We start from the raw sequence: 20715 nt of genomic DNA, 5'->3' as shown, positions 1-20715 counted from the left end.
GCCGAAACCTGGAGCTGGAGGGTGTGAGCTGCTGGCAAAGCCCCAGGCAGGGCACAGCAGGACCCAGGGGAGGTGGCTGAGCACAGAGCTGGGTGAGGGGCAGCCCTTGGCACGGCAGGGACCGAGGTCCTGGGATGCAGCGGAGTGCCGGAGCAGGAGTACGGCACTGCCCTATGGCAACGAGAACGTCTTTGATGGGAAGTGAGGTGGCTCTCATAAGGTGGTTTCAAACTGCTGCCAAATCAGGGACAAGTCTGGGGGCTTTCCAAGAACTCTGATACCATCAGGGGAGCCATGGGGCAGGAAAAGACACGCTGTCATAAACCAGTAACTCTCCTTGAGTGATGGTCAGGATGGGGAAGACATGGTGGGGAGATAAAAAAAAGATAAAAAAAGGAAAACTCAAAAGGTAAAACACAGGCTGATGACCCTTCTCTGGAGCTTCCCCTGCTCCTCTTGTGGCATCCTTCCTGTGCTGTACCCAGAGTGTCACATCCTGTCTGTGTGGGGACATCTAACCCACTTCTAACTTCTGGTGGCAGAGGGTGTCCCCTGCCAGCTCGCTCCCTCTCCAGGCTCCAGTGCTCAGGTGGGAAGCTGGGGACCAGGAATAGGGTCACCTCAGGGCACACGGACCCCAGTCTCTGCTGCTGCCCAGGCAGCCTGTGGTGCTGGGAGGTGCTGCTGAGAAGCTGGTTTAAGAGAAAAGTTGATTTTGGTGACGCCACCATGCCAAAGACTGGGGAGGACAGCATTAAATCCTACTGCACTTGGTGCACCCACGTACTCAAGGACAAGTTCTGGACCATGCTAGGACTCCAAGCACTCAGGGATCATCGTGGCCCAGTGCCAAAGGACTGGTGCATGGGAAATTTCCAGGGATGGCTGGCATTTCGGCCAGCCCCGGCCTCTCTCAGGTGCTGGAGCTGGCATTTCCTCCCCACCCTTCACTCCTCTGGATCCCTGCCCGCATTTGCCCAGTTTCCCAGGCAACAGCACCCATGAAGATGGGCGAGGTGAGGCTGTGCTGCCCACAGAGATGTCTCCCACAGAGATGCCCCAGCCACCGTGAGGTCACTGCACCTGACAGCAGGAGTGAAATCCACCAGCCCCACAGATTTGAACGGCAGCGGGGAAGGGGTCCTCTGGCATCACTCCCACCACCCTACAGGGACTTGGGGGATGCTGTCACATCTGCCAGCCTAGAAGAGGAATGGTGAGAGCTGATGTCCCAAAGCGGGGAGTGAGGGATGATTGCTGACAGATAGGGAGAAATAGGTGAAGGGGGCATGAGCACAGGCTGGAGCTTCCCACATCCCTTTGGCACTGCAGCCTCCCACCCCACGGAACACGTTTGGCCTCTGCCACTGTGGTGGCTCTGGGCACCAGGAGGCTCAGGGGAGTCCTGACTGGCACTGCAGGCCCATGGCCAAAGCCATGGGTGCACAAAGCACCCAGGATCCTGGGGAGGAGGCGTTTATACTCGGGTGGAGAGTGCTGCAAGGACACTGCAGCATCCCAGAGGCTGCACAGGGGCAGGAGCAGCCCCTCGCTGACCTTCTGGGAGCTGCAGGGCCTCTCCTCCTGTTTCCTTAAGTCGAGACATGGGAAAGCACACAGATGAGATGCACAGAAAGAGAGCGAGACCCTGAGGAGGAGGTTTGAGAGCATGAGTTTCTCCCACAGAAATCCATCCCTTGGGGTCAAGTCTGCAATTCTGCAGCTGGCAGCTCCTCTCCAAAGCCTAGACCCTGGGGCAGGGGCGCGGGTTGCAGCCGGGTTCTGGCTCTGATGCAGGGTACTGGGCGTGGGATGCTGGATTTGGGATGCTGGGTGTGGGATGCTGCATTCAGGTGCTTGGTGCCAGATTTGGGCTGCAGGGAGGGGTGTGAGGCCACGTGCAGCCAAGAGTGAGGGTGCTAGCCAGCAACCCCGGCTCGTGGTGCCAAGCAGCCACGCGCGGGTGCTGGGAGGGAGTGGGAGGACCTGAGCACCCTCTGGTTTCGCTGCTGCCTTCCCCTTCCCGCTGTGGGAGCCCCGACTCTGGTTTTACTTTCAAAACAAAAGCAGTGTCAGCGCGTGAGTGCACTGGCACGGTCTCCCATCCAGCCACCCAGCACCCTGGGCGGCTTGGCCTGCAGTAGGTGGCCAGACACCCCTGAGTCACTCACCCCATCGCTCCCCCACCTCCCTCACCCCATCGGCTGCTGCGGATTTCCTTAAACCAGGCAGCAACCCCCCAGGGACAACGGGGATCCATGGAGACACAGGTAAGGGCTGCTCCCCAAGCGGAGGGGTCAGGATGGGATGGGGTGCAGCGCTGTGGAGAGAGAAAGGACCAGAGGGCACCCGATGGGATGTGGGAAGGGCTGTGCTGTTGGCGCGCTTGAAGCGCTTGGGCTGTGGGGCACCCAGGTTCCCCCACTGCACCCACAGCCGCCCTGAGGCTCTGGGGCTGGGCAGGATCCAGGGCTTAGGGTGCCGGGGTGCAGGCACTCGCCCCGGCATGCGGGAAGCCCAGCAGGAGGGGGAGGGAGGGGAGGCCTCGGCGAGGGGCCAGGCGAGGGGCGGCCCCCGGCGCACCCGTCATGTGTTACTGGAAACATCTGGCCTGGGCCGCAGGGGCGTGACAGGCGCACACGCATGTGCACACGCATGTGCACACATGCACATGGGGACACACACATGCACTCGTGTGTTTATGGGTATGTGTGTATCAGTACATGCATCCACTCCTGGGTACACTCATGTTCACGTGTGTATACATATCCATATGTGTATATACACACAAAGAGGAATGGAGATTTGCACACACATGTAGATGGCCACATCCATATGTAAGCATATAGATATAGACATGTACACTTACAAGTGTACACACACATACACACACACCTAAACATATAGTTATACATGTACAGATTTGCATGCATAGACATGTACAGATTTGCATGTATACACATGTGTACATACATGTACAATGGTCACATTAACTGTATGCGTCCTGGTCGGAGCCTGTGGCCATCCCCTGCCTGGGTGCCCTGATAGAGTGAGCCTGTACATGCTGTGTGCACATGTTCCTCTGTGTGTGCTTGGGCAAACATATATGTGCAGTTGCATGTGTGCCTTATAGCAGCCTGTGTGTGACCATATGTCCTATATATATATTCATATACACCATGTGCCTGTGCAAGCCTGCATGTACCCCTGGGCGTCCATGCGCCTGTGGGCTGCATGTGTGCTGCGAGTGCCCATGTGTGCCAAGAATGCCATGTGTATACCCAAGTGTGCCAAGGGCACAGTGTGCCTGTGTGCCCATGGGTGCCATATACCTGTGTGTGCAGTTGCACCCGTGTGTGCCTGTGTGTGCCGTGGGTACCTGTGTGCCCATGCGAGTGTATGTGCACCATGTGCACTGCGCGCACCATGTGTACCCCGTGTGCCCAAGCGTTCCATACCCTCTCTCACACCCCGCGGTGCCCACACCCCGATGCGGATGCGGGTGCCGGTACCGGAGCTGGGCGCTGGGGAGCGCGGCGGCGCGGGGGGCGGAGCGCGGCGGCGGGGGCGAGAGGCGGTGCCAGCCCCCATCGACCTCCAAACTTTCATTAAGTCGGCAGCACCGGCGGCGGTGGCGGCTCTGGGCCTGCTACGGCACCGGTACTGGATCGGGTGCGGTGGAGCGGCGCACCCGTGGGCCCGCCAGGCGCGGCGGTGGTGGCCGGGGGGAGGCATGGGCACGGTAAGGGGTGCGCACCTTCGCCGGCACCGGGTGCTCGGCCAGGCCGGCAGCCGCGGGAGCATCTGCGGGGCGGGAGGCTACCGGTGAGGGGAACGGGAGGGACTGGACTAAACGGCAGAGGACGGGGGCAGCGAGGTGCTCCGCATCGGCGGAGCCGGCGACACCGGTAGTAACACCGGGCACGGCACCGGCAGAGGCCACCCGCCGGGACGGTGGCGGGAGCGGGATGCGGGGCGGTTCCGCATCTGTTGCTCTCCCGGCACGGCGGCGCGGTACCGGGGGAGCGCAGGGGCGCGGCGCGCAGAGCGGGGCCGCCTGCCGCTGCACCAGGGGGGCAGCGGGGACCGGCGAGGCCCGGCCCGGTGTCGGGGCGGGGGGGCTGGCGGTAATTTTCCACGGGCATGTGCCGGGGCGGGGCGGCGGAGCAGCCACCACGTGGCGGCTGATGTAACCGGGCCCCCCCGCCGCCGTGCTGCACCGGGCGGCGGCGGCGGTGGGGTGCCGGGCGGCGGGCGCGTCGCGGCAGGCGCTGCCCGCGGGGCTGCCGCCGGAGCCGCCTCCCGGGTTGGGGGGGAAGGGCAGGGCAGGGCGGCGGCAGGCCGTCCCGCTGCCCGCCTCCCGTGGGTACCGGCTGCAGCGGGCCCGGCGGATGCTGGCAAAGGAAATGGCCTCGCAGGTGGCAGCAGCTGCACCGGCGGCCCCGAGCCGCCCGCTGGGTGGGAGGGGACGGGGACGGGATTTCCATCCTGCGGCCGAGCATCCGTGGCCTTCCCCTGGTGCTGCCTCCCCCGCCGAGGTATGACACGCTGTCCGGGAGTCCCGGTTGGTGTCTAGGTGTCCCGACTTCAGGGTACCACCGGTCCCGTCTCTACGTACGAGCCGCCCTGCCCTCCGAGCTGTCATGGCATCCCACAGCTCCGGGAGAGCTGCCTCGTAGCACCAGTGCATTGCATCCCAATCCCTGCCTGCCTCTCCATGGGGATGCCGCAGCCTCCGGCATCCCTGTATCCATCCCGTTGCCACCTCGCACCTGGCTGGGATCTTGCCTCCTTGCCAGGCTGGGAGCCAAAGCCAGCGGTGTGCATGAAGGCAGGCAGTCTTATCAGTGTTTGGCAGACCCCCGGGGGGGAGTGGTGAGGCAGCCCCTCGGGTGCTGTACCCTCACGAATGCAGGATGAGTCCCAGGCTGAATTCAGGGCTGCAGGACAGGCAGCTTTGGCTGGCTGGCAATAAGCGTGTGAAAGGGGGGAGGTCCGTCCACTGACCCTGTGCTTCCCACCTCTGAGAGGTCTCTGTGCCATGCAAGGAGCTGGACTTGTGGCACTGATGACATTTCTTCTCCCAGGGAGAGCTTTGGTGATGGGATGTGGTATCTGCTAGAGGCAGCCTGCCTGAGCTGGAGGGGCTGTGGCCAGGGCTGGGGGCTCGCCCTACATCCCCTGGTTTTCTGCCCTTTATCTCCACCACCCATGCTCCCTTCCCCAGCGCTTAAGGGCTTTGTGCCCCTTTGCTGATCGCTCCAGACCCATGACAGCCTGGGGACAGGGCTGAGGTGCTTGGCCACTGGTGGTGGTGGTAGTTTGGGACCATTGGCAGGGGTTGGGGTCCTCCCCTGACCAGCAAGCGCACCAAAGGTGGGAATCTGCTACATGGACAATCACACTGGTGTTTTGCAAAAGCAACTGTTCCTCTGGTGAGGTCAGGTCCCAGTGCTCCACTGGGGCCCCCAGCAGCCCCAGTCTGGGGCAGGCAGTTCAGGCAACTGCCTGCACCCTGTCCAGCAGCACCTGGTGCCCAGCAGAGCCCAGCAGCTCGGCCCCCCTCCGCCACACGTGCATGCGATGCACCGGGGCAGAAGGCAATCGTTTCCCATCTGTGTCCTGTGAGGCAGCTGAGCCCTGCTCAGCGCCCAGTGCCAGCGCTGCTGTGTGCTGCAGCCACTTCGGATTGAGCTCTCGCTGGGGGGAGAGCTCAGGGGTCCCCTGCTCCTGCCTGCAGCCCCCAAAGCCCACCCTTTGGGAGGACAGCAGCCCACAAGGTCGTCTGTCCACACCTGGTAAATCTTTAACTGCTTCTTGGGAAACACCTAGGAGCCGCTGCTCGCTTGTCTGGGTGCTGGGGTTCGGAGGTGCTGGAGGAGGTGGGAGCCAGCAGGAAGAGACCCTGCCGCCAGCCCATCCATCCCTGGGCTCTGTGTTTTCCACTAGCCCTGCAGGCTGGCGCAGGGGAGTGACCCGCCTGGCACAGCCCCCTGGTTCCTGAAGGGAGGGGGAGGCCCGGGGAGGGACGTGCCCACCCCACCAGTCACGTCTCTCTTGGTGTCTCTCCTCTCTGCCCAGCTTGCTCTGTCGGTGGATTGAAGTGCACCGGTGTTGGTGCCACAGCCAGCGCGACGGAGGGCGGGCAGGCGAGGGACCCAGCTCCAGCCTCCAGGGATGGCCGATAAGTGCAGCGAGGGGCTGCTGGTAAGTGCAGGGTGTGGGGAGCGGGCTGGCATGGGCCACTGCCTCGTGTACCTGGAGCACTCAGCATAGGGAGCAGGACACCAGGGCTCCTCTAAGGCTTGGTGCTCCCTCGGAATCCCTGGCCATGGTTGTGCACCCATGGTGCTTCCCAGCACAATGACTGTGGGGCAGACACTGGCTGTTGCTTGCCCGGAGCATGCTGCCTGCACGCTCCTCGGGTGCGGTGTCTCGCCATTCCTGGAGATGCTATCACCCATCCCAGGCTCTCTGCCTTGCCTTATCACCTGCCCCAGCTCCCCAGGAGCAAAGCCCTGTCCGGGCGGCTCCTCTGCCTGCTCCCTTAAAGGGTGTGGGTGCCCCTTTGTGCTGGATGTTCACATAGGGGCACGGTGTGGAGCTGCTTCCCCTCTGCATACACCCGGCAGGCTCTCCTGAATTGGGCTGGTAGGATAGTGACATGGTTTTGTGGTGGTCTTGGAAGTCATGGGATAATGGTTGGACTTGATCTTAAAGGTCTTTCCCAACCTAGTTGTTTCTGTGCTTCTGTGGTGTTTGGGCAGAGCTATGTTTTTCCAGGCACCGGTGTGGTGCCTGATCTTCCCTCCTCACAAGTGGTGTGTTGCGGGATGCTGTGCACTGCCCTGCGCTTGCCTACACCAGGGATGTCTTCAGTGCCTGGGTGGATGCGGAATGTTCCTGGTGTGTGTCCTTGTTGGAGGGCTGCAATAGCCCCATGCTTGTGGCAGCTCTGCTGTGCAGCGAGGTGTTTGGGAGCCCTGAGATCAGGTTCCCATGCCAGGCTGCTGCACTGTGCCGGGCAGGTGAACCCAGGCTGTGCTTGACTCTTCCCTTTTTCCCAATGGATGGGAGCTGAACATTGGGGCTGACATTATTGCTGCGCCCTCCCCTTCCCGGGGGGCTTCCTGAAATAGCTGCATGCTCCAGCCAGAGGGCTGGGAGCCAGGACTTTCCTGGGAAGCCAAGAGCCAGGGGAGCAGCGTGCTCCAGCAGGCACTTCCAGCTCGTTCGTGTGTGTGCAGCTCCTCTGCTTGCATGTCCCAGCATGGCCCCACTGTCTGTGCCTGCAGTGGGGAGCCCAGCACCCATCCTGGCTTCTCCAGGAGAAGCCCTTGTCTGGGGACAGGGAGATGCTAAGGATGTATCCGTGTTTGAATGGAGGTGTCACGGTGCTCCTGAATGCATGGGGTGCTTGCCATGGCTCTGTGTTCTTGCTGTGTGCTCTTGCCCTGGCTGGAGCAGCTGGCATAGCACTGGGGTGAGGGCTGAGCCTGGCACCCACAGCAGGGAGTCAGGCATGGGAGCACTCGCTTCTCAGAAGTACCTGATGGGTTCCCTGTGAGAGCATCCCTTCTCCCAGAGCATCCCCACTCCTAGAGCATCCCTGCACCGTGAGCCTTGGGAGTAGTTGTGGCAGGATGGTGCTGGCTGCCAAGCCACCTGGGTTATGGAGCTAATCTCCTTGGCCTGCCTCCAGGGCCCTGCCAGTCACCTTGTAAAGCACAGTCCCTGCCTGTCCTCTCATCCCTGCCTGTCCTCTCATCCCTGCCTGTCCTCTCATCCCTGCCTGTCCTCTCATCCCTGCCTGCAGTTGCAGCTCCTGCCACCTCTGCTCCCAGCCCAGCCAGTGCAACCAATGTCCAGGGATATATGTGCAGCCCCTGGGTTTGTGATGGGGCTCAGGGTGCCCACTGTGCCCTGCCTGGGTAGGGAATGGGGTGATGGAGGCAGCAGCAAGGTGATGTGCTGCTGTGCCTATTTCCTCACCTGTGTGTTGAGGCCTGAGCCCTCCAATTGGTCTGGATGTGTTGAGGGTGCTGTGTCCCTGCATCCTGCTTTGGCAGGCTCCGTGTTTTGTGGATGCCTCTGCGAAGTTTACTCACTCCAAAACAGCAGGCAGGAGGGCAGGCAGTGCCCTCCTGCTGTTCCTTGGCAAGCACTGGGTCACTGCTCCCACCACACTGCTGGGGTTAAGACCTGGGGTGCCTGTCCCAGACACCCCCAACAGTGCAGTGCCACCAGCCAGCGGCCTTGGGCATGGTAGCCAGTGGAGCTGTGGAAATGGCTCTTGGCTCTGGGAGCCCTTCCCGGAATACCAAGGGGCAGTGATGGGGGGGCTGGCGGGGGATTTTTCTGCCTGAATGCCCCAGGAGAATCATGTCTGCCCCGGGAGAATGGGGCCGGAGAAAGGCAGCCCCAGCAGGAAGCTCCCAGCATGGGGATGGTGGCACTGGGGCATGTCCCTGCCTGAGACACCTGCAGCCCTGCTTGGGGATGGGATGATGAGGGCCGGAAGACTCATGGCCATTCCTGATGCACCCATTGCCCCCGCCTCTGTAGTTTAGCCAGGGTAGGGGCCTGGGTGCCAGGGAAGGTGAGATTCCTACTGTGGGACCTTTGTTTCCAGCAATATGTCCCTGTGGGGCTGGCAGTTCCCTTTGTCTGCCAGGGGAGCAGCACTGTGCTCCATGGGCTGACACAGGGCCTGGCATCTCTGGGATGGGGTGGTGGGTCCTACCATGATGCACTCATGCTGTGTGCAGGTGGCCTAGGCAAAGTGATGCTGCCAAGCCCATGGAGGGTTTGGATGGAGGGATGCTCCTGTGGGCACCTTGTGGGGTGTCCAAAGCTCAAGAGGTGCTTGGCTGTATATGGGATATGACTGGCAGGGCTATGCTGGGATCACTGGGCCTGGCACAGCATGGGGGGATTCTGGGCTTGCATGCATCCCATGGATAGGGCGCAGTTGGGTGCTGCTATCCGATGGGTAATGCATGTCCCAAGCTCCTGGGTGGCCAGCGCAAGAGGGGACAGGGACAAGCGCTGGGTGCTGGCGTGCAGGGAGCTAAGAGCCCGCTATGCACACGTGTGCTGTTCATGTGCGTGCCCGCAGCCGCTGCTGCCCGGACCCCAGATGGCTGCCCGAAAGCGCTGGGCTGTCCCCCCGCCCTCAGTGCACCATCATGCCTCAATGGTATCTTGGCTGTGCTCCCCAGCCGGGACACAGGGCTAGGAGCAGCTGGGGTACCCCGAGCCTGGCTGGGGGCACACCCTGTGCCCACCCTCCCATGGGACACAGCACCCCACCATGTTCCCACCTTGCGCTGGCAAGAGGGCGAGTAGGGAGGCTGCGGGGTGCCTGGGGAGCAGGGGGGTCATGGCGCAGCCCTTCTCCAGCCAGATGGTCCCCCGCAGGGCAGTGACCTTGCAAGGGTTGCCATACAGAACCCATGATGGTGCCAGTGGTGTGATGTCAGAGTGAGGTAGAGTGGCACCAGGCTGGGGATGTGCCATCAAGCAGGCTTGTCCCTGTGTCCCTGTCCCCAAGTGGGGCCATGCCTGGTCTCCACAGCCCTTGAGCATGCAGGGCTGGACGGCTGCATAGCTGATGGGCATAATGACAGGAACACGTGTGGGGCTGGAGGTGTTTGAGCATGGGGACAGGGGGCCTCTGAGTGGGACACGGTCCTCTGCTGCACTCCAAACACAGGTCCTGGCCCCAGCCAGCCGGGCAGCAGTGCCCGCAGGGAGGGCAGCGGTGCCTGTTGGAGCGTGCGGGGCTGTAAGCAGCTGGATTCCACTAATGAGGGCTCATTAAACGGGACGGGGCTCAGCCTGCTGTGCTGCCTGTCCTGCCCGCGCCTGCTGGGGGGGAACCCGGCTTGCAGGGACATGGCTCGTGGTGGGGGCAGAACTGAGGCACGGGGTCCCTGCGGTGTGGGGCAGGCGGGTGCTGGTGCTGCATAGGACGGGCAGCGAGGGGCTGAGCCTGGCCGGGAGGAGAGCAGGGAGCAGTGCCAAGTGCTGGAGCGGCGGGCGGGGGGAGGCGGGCGGCTGCTGCGCCGGAGCCCGAGGTGCCAATGAAGCTGAGGACTCACGGAGCTGGGCAGCCTGGCCCCCCGGATAGCGGCCACGGGCAGCTGGGCCCCCGCAGGCCCCCTCAGCAGGTCAGTGGGGAGGTGAGAGCAGGGTCTAATGGGGCAGAGTAAGGTGGATGGTGGCTCTTCCAGCACTGCTCCCGCATGGCCGTGGCTCTCCAAGCCCCTTTGTGCTGGTTCCCGGGTGGTGGATCTGCAGGGCTGAGCTGCAGCTTTGTGCTGTGGGACGCTGAAGAGGCACCTCTAAGCCCCACAACCAGGGATGTGGGGTGGTGCTTGGGGAGGGAGGACGCAGTGTGGCACCAAGCCCCTCCGTGGCCTCAGCTGCGCTGGGAGCAAGAAGAGATTGTCTGACAGTTGTGCGTTCATTAACTCTGGAACCAACTGATTACAAGAGAGGCACAGCAGCCCTTTCCCTTGCTCAGTGCTGCAGGAGCAGTGAAGTTCCATCTTCCATCCTCTCCCTTATCCCCTGGTTTCATGGGCATTAGTGAGCAATGTCAAAGCTTGCCCTGACCTGCCATGGCCCCCCAGGGCTGGGCTTGTGCTGCTGTGGGTGGCTGGCAGGGCATGCTCAGGGCTGTCCATGGGGCTGGGCAGCCTCCCTTGCAAGGGGGTGGTCGGGGCTGTGTAGCACTGCTGAAGGCTCCTGGGATTTGGTGGGATTTGGACAAGTCCCTCAGCACTGCAGCCCCCTGGCTCTGGGAGTGTCCCTCTTGCCTTTGCCCATCCTGGCATCCACAGCTGATGCTCCCACTGCCTGGGCTGTTCTGGGTGTCCAGGCCCCATGTCATGCATCTGTTGCACCAGGGCAGGGGAAACAGGGGGCCGGGCACCACTGGGAGACCACAGGGTTGGCTAGGATGGGCCGGTGGAGCTAGCAGAGCTAAGATGTCAATGTGAGTTCATTACGCATGTGGCAGGGACAAGGAGTGCAGGACCTGACTAGGGGTATCTCCCCCGCAAGTACCCAGGATCCATGGACAGCCAGTGAGGACAAATGGGACAGCCCTATCCAAGTCACTCCATCCCTCTGTCTCTGAGAACCCCTGCCCCAGGCTGGGATTCCAATGTCCCAGGCATCTTGCACCCCACTTTGCTGTCCTGGAAGAGGTGCTGTTTTACCAAAAGACATATTTAGCATCTATTTATATCTTCCGGTAGCCTCTGCTTCACTCAGGCACAACTTTTTCACCATCACCATGGCAATGCGCAGTGACATCAGGCTGATGACATCAGGGCTGATGAACTCTGCATTGGTATTGTAGGAGCAGCCCCAGCACCCTCTTAGGAGGCTGAGGGTCGCTCACTTGTTCAGGGGGGCTGGGTAAGGCTGATGCCCCATGGAGTGCTTCTGTTGGGCTGAGGTACCTCTGTGGGGGCAGTTTGAGTGGGGGGAAAAAGCAGGGGACCATGCTGGACATGCCTCCCATGGAGACATCCCCAGCATGGATTCCACCACTGCCATGAGCTTCCCAGCCATAAATCAAGGCCCCTTTGGGAAGTGGGGGGCATCCGGGCACCCCAGCCAAGCTGTCATTGTGTGAGGAGATGCTGCTTAGCATGAGAAAGGCTCTGGTGCCAGGCAGTGTGATGGATGATACCCACTTTGCTGGTCTGGGGAGGCCTTGGCCATGGTTTGTGAGGGGGCTGGTCCCTGGGGAAAGGGGAGGAAGGGGATGTCTGGGCACCCCTCGTGTGCCTCTGCTGCCCCTCTGCCCCCTTGGGGGATATGTGGGGTGTTTGAGGAGTGCTTCTTCCCCCCCTGCCCCAATGTTTTCACCCAAGCCAGGTATCTTTTGTAGCACATATATGGAAAATTTGGGGTCTGGGAGCATCATTCCAACCTCGAGTCTGCATTCTTGCTGTGGAGCAATTCCCCCTTTGCAGCCCATCTCTGTCCCATTCCTATAATGGGAAGAGGGGTGTCTTATCTTCCCAGATGCCTGGGTTCTCTGTGTCCCCCCTCTTTTACCATGTGGGGTTGGAAGGGTGGTTAATGAGTGTAAAGGGCAAGGCGACCTTCCCAGATTTGGGGAGGGGGGGGAGTGGGAGCAAGCTGATGGGTGAAACACGCAAGCATTTGCGCACGTGTGTGTGCTTGTGCACGCATGGGCACACATGTGGCTGCCCCTTATTGGGGACAAGCACGCCTAAGCCCTGTGCTGCAGGAATGGAAAAGTGGGGAGGGAAAGAACAGAGGCTTGGCATTCTCACTTCACTGGTGCCAGGCGGCTCAAAGCTGGGGTGCCCCATTGGGCATGGGGGTGAAGCCATGCCAGCATTACCTGAGCAGAGGGGTGGCCTTTCAGCTTTGGGACAGGAATGTGGTCTCCTTTGGCCTCCAGAGCTCTGAGCTGAGCCAGGGCCATGCAGTTGTGTTGTCCCCCCAAGACCCTGTGCCAGGGAGGCTGGAGTGTTGCCCCCCTCCTGCTGGCTGTGCTGCTCATTAGGAGCCTCATTAGTGCGAGCAGCTTAATCAGCAGCTTCCCGATCGGATCAGCCTGCTCAAGCGGGCAGTGTGCCCAGGCATGGGGACAGTGCCAGTGTTCTATCCCCCTACCCTGGCAACCCCTTGGCACCCCATAATAAGAGTCTTCCCTGGAGAGGGGGGTCCCCCCTAGCACTGGGGGTTGCTGTAAGCTCTTCTCTGATGGAGTCTTTACCATGGGGTCTGCCATTTTCACCCTGATGCCTTGGCTCAGCCAACATCACCCCATAAGCCTGGCCCGAAGTGCTCACCAATCCCCCCATTGCCCTTCTCCCCCATCCGTGAGCCCCAGCAGCCCCCCATGGCCCCTGGCGCGTGCGGGCCCTGCTCGCAGCAGATGGCTTTGTTTGGCAGCGCTGTGCCGGAGTCGCCGGGCATCACGTCCTGGCTGTGCCGGCCCTAATCAAATGATACGGTTAGGTGCACCGCGCCTGCTGCCTGCGCCCCGCCGGCATGAGCAGATCCGAGGTGACGGCTCCCATTTGTGGCCCGCTCGCTGCCGGCGTCGGCCGTCATGGGGGGCACACATTGGGGTGTCCATGGGGGGGAGACTGGCACTGGCATGCTCCTAGGGTTGTGGCACCCCATGCAGCTCCTGTAGTGTTATGGGTGCTGTGGGGCTGTGAGCACCCTCATCCCATGCATCTATCACCTGGCCCCCAGGTGGGTAAGGGAGGGCTTGGAGTACCTGCAGCACCCAAAAATGACATCTGCCCTCAGCACAACCTGCCAGAGCTGAGCAGCATCCGGGAAGAACATTAATGTGAGCACAGGGCTGTGCTGGGACGGGTCCACCCGGTGATGGGTGCTCATCCCTGTTGTTGTTGTTGTCCGCAGTGAGAGTTCGCATTGTGTGGCAGCCTGCACAAAGCGCCCTTTCTTGCCCTTCTCTGTCTCCCCTCCATCCCCTACAGTGAGTAATGGCTGAATGGTGGGGCTGCCTCTCCAAGGGGACCCACCTGCATGGGACCCCCCTGTGCTGCCCCAAGTGTGGTGCCTTGCTGGGCAGGACCCCATCTGCTGCAGGGTGCCCTTCCTGGGGTGGCACCCAGGCCCCCACCTGCTCTAATCACTGCACCCCACTCCCCTTTGAAGGGAGGCCCTGCTTCCCCCTGGGGGTCCCACCATTCTCCCCTCCCAGCCATGGGCAGTGGCCACCCAGCAGGACCTCTCTTGCTGGGCACGGGGAGGGGGGGTGTGAGAACAGAGGCCCCTTTGTGCTTGGGCGCCCGGACCTGCTTTGTATGAGTTTCAGGCTCTTCCTTCGCTGCAGCCGGGCTCCAGGCAGAGCTATTCATTGGAGGGGGGGGCACCACCACTGCCCTCCCCCTCCTTGGCACTGCTTGTGCATGGTTGGAGGGGGGGCTGGCATGAGGGGGGGATTTGGAATGATGCTGGGGACCACCCAGCCCTGCTTGGTGTCCGTCACCCCTCCGATGGGGCTGGCAGCGCGGTCCATGGTTAACACACCCCACAACGTCTCTCCACAGAACGGCGCCGTGCCTGGGGAGCGAGGCAAGCAGGACAAGAGCGTCAAGCGTGGCAACTGGGGCAACCAGATCGAGTTTGTGCTGACCAGTGTGGGCTATGCCGTGGGGCTGGGCAACGTCTGGCGCTTCCCATACCTCTGCTACCGCAATGGGGGAGGTGGGTGTTGGGGGGCTGGGGAGTGGGGTGCCTCAGGGTGGGGGTCCCGTGCGGTGCTTGCCAGCCCCAGGCTTGCTGGGGTTTTGCAGGGTGCACAGTTGTGCCCAAGGGCATTGCACACTCTCACCCCTTGGTTCCTGCCCACCAGGTGCCTTCATGTTCCCCTACTTCATCATGCTGGTGTTTTGTGGTATCCCCCTCTTCTTCATGGAGCTCTCCTTCGGGCAGTTTGCCAGCCAGGGCTGCCTCGGGGTCTGGAGGGTCAGCCCCATGTTCAAAGGTAAGGAGCTGCCCATCCCCACCAGCACATGCCAGCATGGGATGTCTGCTGGCACAGTCCTCGTCACGTCCCACCATGCACCCCACGTGTCTCCTGCCCACACACCTCTGGCACACCACACGGCCCCACACAGGCTCCTGTGTCTTGCACCTTGCACATGCAATCACTGCATGCATGGCATGGGTCCTCCATACACACATCCAGCCTGGGCCACACTGCCCTGCATATGCAGCCCGCCTAGCGTTCCCTGCACGCGTTACACACATCCCTGCGCACGCGATGCATCTCCTGTGCATATCCCAGCCCTGCGCTGGCATCCGCTGCAGGCATTACACACACATCCCTGCACATGCCACACGTGTCCCCAGCGCATCGCTGCTGCAGAGGCCACTCTGGTCCCCTGAACACACTGCAAGTCCCCATGGCCCCTCCAGGTGTGGGCACACTCCCGCAGTCCTCTCCCTGCACCATAGGCAGTGGGTGCTGTGCCCACATGTGTGGGTGCTGGCCGTGCTCAGAACTTGCCCTGCCACGGCTGAACCCTGCTGGCTCACCAGTGTGCTCCCATGCTGCTGGCTCCCCTGGTGCACCCTGCACGCTACCTGATGGGTGACGTGACCACATGTCACGTTTGACTGTGGGCAGCCCACCCTCCTATGTGCATTTCCCTGTGCTTGTGTGGCCCTTGTCACATGCCACCAGGTAGCTGAATCCCTAAAGACACCATAGCCAGGAGAGACCCCCACCCAGTGGTTCTCTAATGCTTCAGACCCCAAAGGTTTTCCTGCAGCTTTGTAGTCCATGCATCCCTTGCGCATTGCCACACGTTCCAGGGGACACAGCACCACCAGGCTTGCTTGAAAGTACAGGAACCCATGCACAGTGCTCCCCACCCCAGTGCCACAGACAGACCCAAGCCTCAGCATGGCTGCAAGCTGCCGCTGGCGCCGCATGCTGCCCTCCCCACCACACCACAACCCCCTGTGCTGCGCGCCATGCCGCACCATGCCGCTCACCCCTCCCCGGTGCTGTTCCCAGGCGTGGGCTACGGGATGATGGTGGTGTCCACGTACATCGGGATCTACTACAACGTGGTGATCTGTATTGCCTTCTACTACTTCTTTGTGTCCATGACGCGTGTGCTGCCCTGGACGTACTGCAGCAACGCCTGGAACACGCCTGACTGTGTGGGGGTGCTGGATGGGAACCTCTCCAGCCGTGCTGCCTTCAACCTCACCCTCAACGCCACCCAGAAGCGCACCAGCCCCAGTGAGGAGTACTGGAGGTACCGGGCATGGGGACAAGGGATGCGGGAGGTGATGGTGATGGTGGGGCCGTGCTGACACCCGCTGCCCCCCATGCAGGAAGTATGTGCTGGACCTGTCTGATGACATTGGGAACCTGGGCGAGGTGCGGCTGCCCCTCCTGGGCTGCCTCGGTGTCTCCTGGGTTGTCGTCTTCCTCTGCCTCATCAAGGGTGTCAAGTCCTCAGGGAAGGTACCCGTATGTTCTCCCTCCCAGCCCCATCCCTGGTGTGGACATGCCCCCTCTGTAGGTGGCCATTCCCCCTCTAGGCACATCCACATCCCTATAGGGAATGTAGCTCCTGTTGCGTCCATAGTGCCACCTTCCCTGACCGTAGCCCCATCCTAGCCTGGGGTGGGATGTCCCAGGCCACATGCCTTTCCCATGGCCCTGCTCCCTGAGGTGCTGCTCCGCAGGTGGTGTACTTCACGGCCACCTTCCCCTACGTGGTGCTCACCATCCTCTTCGTGCGTGGCATCACGCTGGAGGGGGCCCTCACTGGCATCATGTACTACCTGACGCCCCAGTGGGACAAGATCCTTGATGCCAAGGTGAGCAGGGATGAGGGGTGGCGGGTGGACAGGGGGGAATGGGGACACAGCACTGACCACCCCACTGCTGCAGGTGTGGGGTGATGCAGCTTCGCAGATCTTCTACTCACTGGGCTGTGCCTGGGGTGGGCTCATCACCATGGCCTCCTACAACAAGTTCCACAACAACTGCTACCGGTGAGTGCCCAACAATGGCTCCACCAACCCTGCTGCTGTCTGTTGGACCTGTCACCAGCCCAGACCTCTCCCCACAGGGACAGCATCATCATCAGCATCACCAACTGTGCCACCAGTGTCTACGCCGGCTTCGTCATCTTCTCCATCTTGGGCTTCATGGCCAACCACCTGGGCGTGGATGTCTCCAAGGTGGCCGACCATGGCCCTGGCTTGGCCTTTGTTGCCTACCCGGAAGCCCTCACCTTGCTCCCAATCTCACCCCTCTGGTCCATCCTCTTCTTCTTCATGCTCATCCTCCTGGGGCTGGGGACACAGGTAGGTCATGTTGGGGCCAGTGTACTGGGACAGGATGGCAAGGTGTTACATGGTGGTGGCAAGGTGGGACATGGTGGTGGCAAGGTGGAACATGGTGGTGGCATGGTGGGACATGGTGGTGACATACTGCCCTCTCTGCCCCACGTGCAGTTCTGCCTGCTGGAGACACTGGTTACGGCCATTGTGGATGAGGTGGGCAACGAGTGGATCATCCGCAGGAAGACTTTTGTGACGCTGGGGGTAGCCGTGGCGGGCTTCCTGCTGGGTGTTCCACTCACCACACAGGTAGGTGACCATGGGGCTGTGGTGGTGGGGTGCTGTTGCCATGGTGATTGTCAGCTGACACTAAAAACTGTTGCCATGACCACCCTGGTGGTAGTGACACCTAAGGCCTGGTGTTGCCATGCCAACAGTGGTGATAGTATCCAGACTAAGCGTCGCCATGCTGATCCTGGCATTGCGTGTTGCCATGCCAATGTCTGTGGGTGTACCTCGGCTGTGCATTGCCATCACAACACTGGCAGCATGGCTGTGCTGTTGCCATGCCAACAGCAGTGGTACCCGCTGGGGCAGCTGTGCTAAATGGGTCCCTCTCACAGGCGGGCATCTACTGGCTCCTGCTGATGGATAACTATGCCGCCAGCTTCTCCCTAGTCGTCATCTCCTGCATCATGTGTGTGGCCATCATGTACATCTACGGTAGGTGGACAGTCAGCCAATGGGGAAGGGGGTGTTCTGATATCTACCCAATCGGTGGTCTGCTGCGTGCTAGCTGGCAAGGCTGTTGGCCAATCAGGTGTGACCTGAGCAGCCTGATGGGTCCCACTCGCTGAGATCTGGAGCAGACAATGGGCAATGGTGGGGGTCCCAACAGGCTCCCATCCGTCTCACACTGGGGCTGATGGGTTCGTTTCCCCCCCCAGGGCATCGCAACTACTTCAAGGACATTGAGATGATGCTGGGCTTCCCACCGCCACTCTTCTTCCAGATCTGCTGGCGCTTCATCTCACCTGCCATCATCTTTGTGAGCATTGTGACTATGGGGCCTGGGGCCATGGAAGGAGGAGGCAAAGAGCCCACCTGAGCAGCCTGCTGGGGTGGAGGGTGCTGGGCTGCAGGAGAGCAGTGGGGGATGGGGCAGAGCAGGGTGACTGGGGGGATGCAGAGCAGGGTGACTGGGGGGACACAGAGCAGGCTGGGTGCTCCCCACTGGCTGATCCTGCCTGTCCCTCCCCAGTTCATCCTGGTCTTCACAGTGATCCAGTACCGGCCCATCTCCTACAACGACTACATCTACCCCACCTGGGCCATCAGCATCGGCTTCCTCATGGCACTTTCCTCTGTCATCTGCATCCCCATCTATGCCATATACAAAGTGTGCTGCTCTGAGGGGGACACACTGCTGGAGGTAGGTGACTAGGGTGTAGACCCCCTTGTCCATGTCCCACACGGGACTGCCTGTAAGCCTGTCCTTCACTTGCCTACACACCCACAGTGGCTATGAGAAGGCGGCATCCATGGGGTATCCGATCTTGAGGCTTCCCTGGGAGTGCAGGGCAGGGCAGGGGAGCATGGTGGGTGCTAACCATGTCCCCTTGCTCTCCTTTTCTCTCTAGCGCTTGAAAAATGCCACCAAGGCAAGTAAGGACTGGGGCCCGGCGCTGGCAGAGCACCGCAGCGGCCGCTACGCCCCAGCGTTCAGCCCCTCCACTGAGTCCCACTTGGAGGTGCAGCCCCTGCAGCCGGAGAAGAGCCGGAGTGAAGTGGAGGCTGCGTCCCCCGTGCAGGGCAGCAACGGCTCAGCCCACAGCCAGGACTCCAGACTGTGACCCCCCACCATCCCCGCACCCCCTCTAACCCCTCCTGCGCGGTGACACTTTCGCACCTTCCGCTGGCGGAGCCTGGCTCCGGGCCGCACCGGACCACGGGGGGCTCTCAGCACCCATCCCCGAGGCCCCCCCACCTCCTCACCGGTTAACTACCCCGACCCCCCCGTGGCGTTTGTTAACCCTCATGTTTACGGTAACCTTTGTGCGCGACGCTGGGACAAGAGAGGAGGGGGCACAGCCCTGGGAGGGCCGGGAGGCAGAGGCACTTTGCAGGGGTCCTGCTCGGGGAGGGGGAGGCACAGGATGGGGGAGCAGGATGTCCCATGGCTCCCAGCCCCCCTGCAGCCAGATGCCCCGCTGTGGGGCATCCTCCTGGCCTAGCCATGGGGAGGGAGTGGGGTAGGACCACGCTGAGACTGCCCATGGCCACCCCAAGTGTGTGTGCACAGGGGCACTGTGGTGGGGTTGGCACTGCAGGACCCCCCAGCCCGGGTGGGCACCCACTGTGGCTCAAAGCCTTCAGGGTCCCACTGGTGGCCATGCCCAGGGATGGTGCCAGGCACAGAGCTAGCACAGGGAGATGGGAACAAGCACGCTGCCTGCATGGGCAGCAAGATCTTATGGCACAAGAAACAAGCACTTAGTGCACACGCGTGCACGCGTGTGTCCCTCACCGACAGATTAAGGGCATGCATGTGGCCTATGTGGGCACGCACATACGCACGGTACCCAGGGCTGTGCAGGTGGTGAGCTGGTATGTGCCCCCACCGTGCACCCCTCCACCCTGTGGCCCCTCTGGGAGGCTGTGGGTGCCCATCTGGGTGGCCAGGCATCACCAGCAAAGCTGGCGTAGCCATAAGCAGTATGGGCACAGCCTGATGCTGCTGCCTGCCCCATGGTGGGGCAGGAGGCTGGCGAGTACTTAAGCCTGTTTGGGGGGTGATGGGGCAGGACCAGGGTCCAGCTCTCCCTAGCAGCCTTGGTATGGGCAGGGGGGGCCTTCCATGGTGCTAAGGGGGAGCAAAATGGACCGATCCCCCCCTCCCTCAGCTGCTGCTAGCAAGAGGTACCAGCAGAGATGTGAAGGGCTGCACCAGCCCGCTCACTCCGAGCCATCTGGGGACACTGTCCCCAACCAGTATTAGTGGAGCAGGATGCACTGGCAAAGGCCGGGCGGTTTTAAATCTGTCTTCCAGCTCCAGCCAAAGGGCCTGGAGCTCTCAATCCAGGGTGGGTGGGTGAGACCCTTCCCACCCCACTGTTCCCCTCCCAGCCAGCTCCCTGCGCTCCCCATGCCACAGCCCCAAGGCTGGCACAGGGACACGGCGTGGCTCGGCACGGTGGTGGGAGGCGGCAGGCGGCGGGTGCTGAGCCCCGGCAGGATGTTCCAGCTCCCCCCGTTCCCCGTCCTGAGACCCCCACCGTGCCGCGGCGAGGGGCACAGTTTCCTGCATGGTGCCCATGCCCTGCCCCACGTGTCACGCCGCTACTCTTCACCTCTAATTGTTAGCAATAATGCGCGCGTCCCTGGGCAGCGCTGCCTGTGCCAGTGTATCTCCCGGTGTAGAGTTCTAAAGTATCCTAGATTTTAATGAGATTTATATTCCAAATGGTGTCCTGATGTGACCTTCTTTGGGGAGGCTGGGGAGGTAGTTGGGGGGAGAGTGGGGGATGATGTCCCATGGGTGCAGCCTTTTCCCCTTGATGCCTAGCTCTGGTACTCAGCAGGGAAATGCTTCCTTGTCCCACTTGGGTCTCCAAAACCACCTGGAGATAGGGCAGTGGATGGGGACAGGGGGCTTGTCCTTGCTAGGGGAGAGCATTGTCCGCCCAGGTGCAGGGGAGCACTTGTCCATGGCACAGTGAAGACAGCCAGTTTTGCCCACGTGGCCTGGGTACTTCACCCTAGCTGGGGCTGGGCACCTTATAGGGCAGGAGCTCCCATTGCTGGGCAAGCTGGGGAGGTCCCCATGGTGTGTGTGTGGTGGTGGGCTCTGCCAGCCCCCTGTAGGTAGCA

The 20715-nt window shown here is 61.7% G+C and overlaps 1 protein-coding gene across 8 annotated transcripts; it reads left to right on the top strand.

The window, feature by feature from the left end:
* Positions 1 to 2054: 2054 nt before the first annotated feature.
* SLC6A9 (solute carrier family 6 member 9) lies at positions 2055 to 20305 on the top strand. Of its 8 annotated transcripts, none has more exons than XM_062617300.1 (14): positions 2055 to 2270; positions 6082 to 6207; positions 14085 to 14241; positions 14390 to 14521; positions 15560 to 15806; positions 15886 to 16018; positions 16243 to 16377; positions 16451 to 16554; positions 16632 to 16869; positions 17020 to 17154; positions 17469 to 17568; positions 17793 to 17893; positions 18107 to 18277; positions 18486 to 20305. In XM_062617300.1, exons 2-14 carry the CDS (start codon positions 6178 to 6180, stop codon positions 18696 to 18698), a joined length of 1896 nt encoding a protein of 631 aa, XP_062473284.1. In that variant the 5' UTR covers positions 2055 to 2270; positions 6082 to 6177; the 3' UTR covers positions 18699 to 20305. The 8 variants fall into 8 exon arrangements, with proteins under 8 accessions (XP_062473284.1, XP_062473288.1, XP_062473281.1 ...); XM_062617301.1 differs by lacking the exon at positions 2055 to 2270 and adding an exon at positions 3603 to 3742; XM_062617302.1 differs by lacking the exon at positions 2055 to 2270 and adding an exon at positions 4488 to 4614.
* The last annotated feature ends 410 nt before the right edge of the window (positions 20306 to 20715 follow it).

The sequence above is a fragment of the Pezoporus occidentalis genome, unplaced genomic scaffold (genome assembly GCF_034315485.1).
Source record: "Pezoporus occidentalis ecotype Australia unplaced genomic scaffold, CSIRO_AGI_Poc_V1 ctg194, whole genome shotgun sequence".
Taxonomy (NCBI): domain Eukaryota; kingdom Metazoa; phylum Chordata; class Aves; order Psittaciformes; family Psittacidae; genus Pezoporus; species Pezoporus occidentalis.
The sequence above is the reverse complement of the archived record's forward strand: the minus strand, read 5'-3'. Positions and strand labels throughout refer to the sequence as shown.

Coding starts and splice junctions, on each gene's coding strand:
- SLC6A9 (XM_062617298.1), top strand. CDS start 10,086: ATGAAGCTGAGGACTCACGGAGCTGGGCAGCCTGGCCCCCCGGATAGC. Junction 16,555..16,631: donor TTCCACAACAACTGCTACCG/GTGAGTGCCCAA, acceptor CTCTCCCCACAG/GGACAGCATCATCATCAGCA. Junction 17,569..17,792: donor GGCCATCATGTACATCTACG/GTAGGTGGACAG, acceptor TTCCCCCCCCAG/GGCATCGCAACTACTTCAAG.